Consider the following 4,841-nt stretch of genomic DNA (forward strand, 5'->3'; position numbering starts at 1 on the left):
CCGAGCGGCAACCTCCCGCTCTCTCTCTTGAAGCCAACAAGGAAGTGACTTAAACTGTAATTCATCAACTGGCCGCTAGAGGCTGGCTGCAAAAGGGAGTCAATCCCATAGACTCCCCATGTTAAAATGCCCAACTTTACAGCAGAAAAAAAAATGTTTACAGCCTGGTACAAAAAGTGGTTTTGGTCTATATAGCTAATTTTGCCCTTCATGACAACTGTGAGGGGGGTGAATTTTTTTATAACTCATCCGTTTAAATTATATTAAGCCTTAAAGTTCTGCATAATTAAGGGCGTGGCCACTTGAGTGACAGGTGGATTGCCGCTGCTGTCACCACCATCGAGCTAGGTGGGCGTGGTTTCAACAACCAGCTCCCGCCTCTTTGCCCATCTTCGATTATCCGGGAGTGACGCGCGGTGACGCGCTGCCAAGATGCCGACGGCCGCCTCCGCCCACTTTTGAGCTTCAAAAACTATCTTCGGAACCCTACGGGTGACGTCACGGACACTACGTCCATGTTTTTATACAGTCTATGGTTTGAACCCATCGCCATTGTGACCTTGATCAAGTCCAAGAGGACTGATCCTGTATGGCTAGAAGTATCTGCTAATTTACTAATTAGTGGCGTAGTCTAAGTGTTATTTCATCAGCTGCAGACCCAAGATACTAGGGCTGGGTTTTGACACAAATTTCACGATTTGATTCGATTCTCATTCACAAGCTTGCGATTCGATTTGATTACCGATTCGATTCAATATCGATTATTTTTTAAATATATATCAGGTACAGTACATGCCAAATTTTCTCAAGGAAAAAAAATCTCAACTAATGCTGCAAAATATACATGAGAGTCAGTTGGTACAACATTGCTAGAATACTGAAGGTTAAAATTCATGAATAATAAAGTTACAGTTACATATAAATATTTCTACTTCAGTTAGTTTAAAAAAAAAATATAAACATTTAAATGGTGGCTGTCATAAAAACATGATGGATTTATCCAAACATAAATTAAACATTGAAGAACAGTAAAAATTATAATGAATATGTTATATGGTGCATATATTAAGCAAAATGCTCCTCTACAGTTTATTTTTCTATCTGACTAATGAGTTTATGGTCACTGTAACTGTTATGGTAAATGTGACGTTACATGACGTTGGTTAGAAGCCATTATATTGACGTCTTTGCGTGACTGAAACACTGATTGAGCGATTACATGAGACAGGATAGAATTTGAAATCTGAGACTTTGTTTCATATTAAAAGTACCAAAGCACAATGCTTATTGCGATTTATTGGATGGGAAGCACCCTTCAACGTTCCGTCCTTTAGCTGAAAGCAGGCTAGGCTAATCGATTCTTGGGATTTAGGAATCGATATCGTTCCGTAAAAATGACAATCGATTAATATCGAGATATCTATATTTTTTACCCAGCCCTACAAGATACATGTCGTATCGGAGCTTTTATACAATTTTAAGCCTTTATTCCAGCTCCAGAACGGTTTTATGGTAAATTCACACGCAAATGCAGGGGGTTTCCAGACTGTATTCTTAAAATTACCACAGCTGGGTCTCGACTATATTACTGAGGTGACGTTGCCTCCGTTTGCCATCTGTCTCACTGTATAGGTTGGATTGTTATCAAAGAATGAAGTGATGAAGCAAAGAAAGACTGAATATTTGGACGTGAAAGCAAGCGCTTTTGTCTTTGAACGTGAGGGAGAAATCCAGAGAAATGAGCCTCAAAGCAGCACAGAAGTCTTTTTTTAGAAAGCACTTAGAAATGGAGTTGACAGTGAAGTGAATCAGGTCTTTAGTACCTGTAAAGGCAGTCAAAGTCATATGTTAAGAGTCGAATCCTCCTGGCTGTGGATCTTACTTATTTTTAAGGCTCAGATTTGCAGTCATAACCTTCCCAGCAAATTCCTTTAGTATTTGATTCTCATATCTTCTGTCTTCTTGCTCTAAAGATCCACATGAAACCCATTTTACTTCTGTGATGTGATGTATTTCCAAGTGAATCCGAGATATTTAATCAGAAAAAAGTCAGAAAAAAAATTATAATAAAAAGTCTTGGCAAAAGAATAAAGTTATACATTTTTGAGCATAAAGCCAAAATGATGAGAACTAAGTCAGAAATGCAAGCTCAAAGTCATAATATTTTAAGTATGACGTCAAAATAAAGTCATAGCAGTCATGATTAAAGTTGTAATTTTGAGAATCAAGTCACAAGAATGAAATTGTACTGTAGCAAAGTTGTAATATTTTGAGTATGAGGTCAAAACTACGACCGTGGACGAAGCGGAGTCCAGCCCGGGGTCGTCACATGTGGTTGCCGCAAGCCCTCCGGCCGCTCCTTCGTCGAATCCGCCGGCCACCGCTCACTCTAGGCCGCTGTGTGTGACGCTGTGTTTCGTTGTGAAAGCGAAACTACTTTGTTTGGTCTTCCAAAAGAGGACACGACTAGAAATCAGTGGTTAAGTTGTATTTAAAACACTGTTCCAGAACAGTTCAACCCAAATATTAATTTGTGTGCAGCACATTTTATGGAGGACTGTTTCCTGATCCTGGTAGAGTAGACTACAATGCCATCTGTTCTGACTCACAGACTGTAAGTACGTTGTTTATATTTAAAGAATTTGCCACTGACGATTCAAAAGCGAGTTTTTTGGGCAGTGTAGAGTAGGGCTTGTTGTTTGTATACACCAAATAATGTTCTTTTTAGCAACATCATATAACCCCTTTAAATGGACAGTTTGATTCAGTTGTAGAAACCAACAACAGCATCCTAGCAATAGCATCATGGCAAAGATCACTCACATTGTCATCAGAAAATGCAAAACTCTACACTAGTTGTTGTCGTTCAGGTGTATGGCGCACGAGGCCGGCGTTCTGTCAGACGTCAATATAGTCTCTCTCTCTCCCTCTTTCTGTCTCACTGCAGTTGGTCAGGTTTTTCCAAGTTGTTAATTCCACACATATTTATGTCCATGCTTTTTGTCATGCTATTAGAATCCACCCTCCCCCTTGACGCGCACACACACACACACACACACACACACACACGCTCTCTGTGAGACAGTCGGCGCTCAGTTCTGCTGTTATGAGAGAAAAAGGGGGGTTGTAAAAATAAACAGAACAAACTTTAACCATTGAAGAGGGAAATCTGGCCTATATTAGCCCTTCTCTCGCTCTCCCTCTCTCTGTCTCTGCGTCCCTGTCCGCTCCTCATCACTGATTTCCCAGAGCACAGAGTCTCCCATTAGCAGGAGATCAGAAGAAACTAGATTTGCATTTCCTGAAGGAAAAGAATAGTGTTAAACTTTTAGGTACGTTTCACTTTTATCGGGCTGTAGCAAACGCAGTTCAGTACGTCATTGCTATGGGGGTATATTTTGAATGCTGATCTTGAGTTTATAAAAGTTAGACTGAAATTATGCACATAGTATTTTATTTTTTGGGTTTAATTAATTGCATAAGTTTAATATTTAGGGTTAGTGTTTTGAACTCTAACTGGAAGTCAGTACAGTGAAGCCGTGCGAGAACTAGAAGAATGAATTTCACTTTTGTCTTTTTCGTCCTGCACTTGATCTGAGGGGACTTATTTCTTTCTAACGTTTTTCTTTTGCTCAGACTTTTTTCACAGGCCATCGTTCAAGTTGCTCGCTTTTTCTTTTCCATACCTTAGTGGAATCACAACTCTGATCTTTTTAATATCTCATTTGTTTCATCTAGACAACAAGAGATCAAATGGAGACTTTTGCTGAAGTGTCCCGCTTCTCGCATGTTTCTACTGAGAAAAAACACACCTATAATCTCATGTGTGAGTTTCAGAAGAGATCTCAACTGTGTAAGATTAACTGTGCAAACTAAAGTCTGCGATAAAAAGTCACAAACTTAGATGACCTATGATTTTATAGCTTTATACTCTTAATTTATATCAGCTATGTTGTTTCTCTTTTCCATTTTAGGAGAAACAAAAAACAAAGTTGGTTCTAAAATGAAACGTATCTGAGATCTCCAGTAAGTCTGCTGAGCTTTGAAAGAGGAACCTTCATTTTCCCCTAGCGTTTCATTTTTCTCTCATGCGTGCTTTCTTTGAGGTTTCTGTAATATTACAAATCCGTTCGTCGGCCCTTTGTTGTGCAGTCACAGGAGGGTCACATGCAGAGATGTTATTCCTGTTTTGGTGCTTTCCTTTGGCATGTTTCCTTAAAGGTGAAATGTGTTTTTCAATGTTAAAATACTTTCTCATATCCCAGTGTAATGTTCAGAGTCTGTTCCACGTTGCAGACAAAAAGAGACCATCTGACTGACGTTTAAAGCGACCAACCACAGTATGTTTTGTTTTTACGTGCCGGTAGGAGCAGGTTTATCTAAAGTAGTTGATGCCACATCAATGTTAAGAAGAACTGATAATTTGTCTTGAATCATGGTCTCATTGTACTTGTGCCATGTGTGTTGCATGTTTCAGGCAAAACCCATCTACGGTGGATGGCTGCTCCTGGCACCTGAAGGAACAAACTTTGACAATCCTCTGCACAGATCACGGGTTCGTATAATTGCAGTGCTCTTTAAAGTCCAGCAAAACTTCACCAAGAACTCGCCACTGCATATGGATTAAAATGCAGCGCTGCACTTTTTGCTTAGCAAATTCAGTTTGGCAAAAATGTCTAACAAAAACTTTTTTTTTTGTCCATATTTCACACCAAAATAAAAAGGAGAATATAAGAAAATATTTTTGAGAGTATATTGGGAATACTTGTATGTATACACTTAATCACACACACACACACACACACACACACACACACACATATATATATATATATATATAT

At 39.1% G+C, this 4,841-nt stretch overlaps 1 protein-coding gene across 10 annotated transcripts in view; it reads left to right on the top strand.

The window, feature by feature from the left end:
* The window catches only part of LOC107753017 (myosin-2 heavy chain-like), a 50,574-nt gene that overhangs the window by 3,052 nt on the left and 42,681 nt on the right, over positions 1 to 4,841 (top strand). For all 10 annotated transcript variants that reach the window (XM_016569101.1, XM_016569106.1, XM_016569102.1 and 7 more), the window contains exon 2: positions 4,478 to 4,555. In XM_016569101.1, coding sequence (XP_016424587.1) covers positions 4,478 to 4,555 — 78 coding nt within the window. The remainder of the gene's footprint in view (positions 1 to 4,477; positions 4,556 to 4,841) is intronic.

Source organism: Sinocyclocheilus rhinocerous, unplaced genomic scaffold (genome assembly GCF_001515625.1).
Source record: "Sinocyclocheilus rhinocerous isolate Xijiao unplaced genomic scaffold, SAMN03320098_v1.1 scaffold1493, whole genome shotgun sequence".
NCBI classification, from domain to species: domain Eukaryota; kingdom Metazoa; phylum Chordata; class Actinopteri; order Cypriniformes; family Cyprinidae; genus Sinocyclocheilus; species Sinocyclocheilus rhinocerous.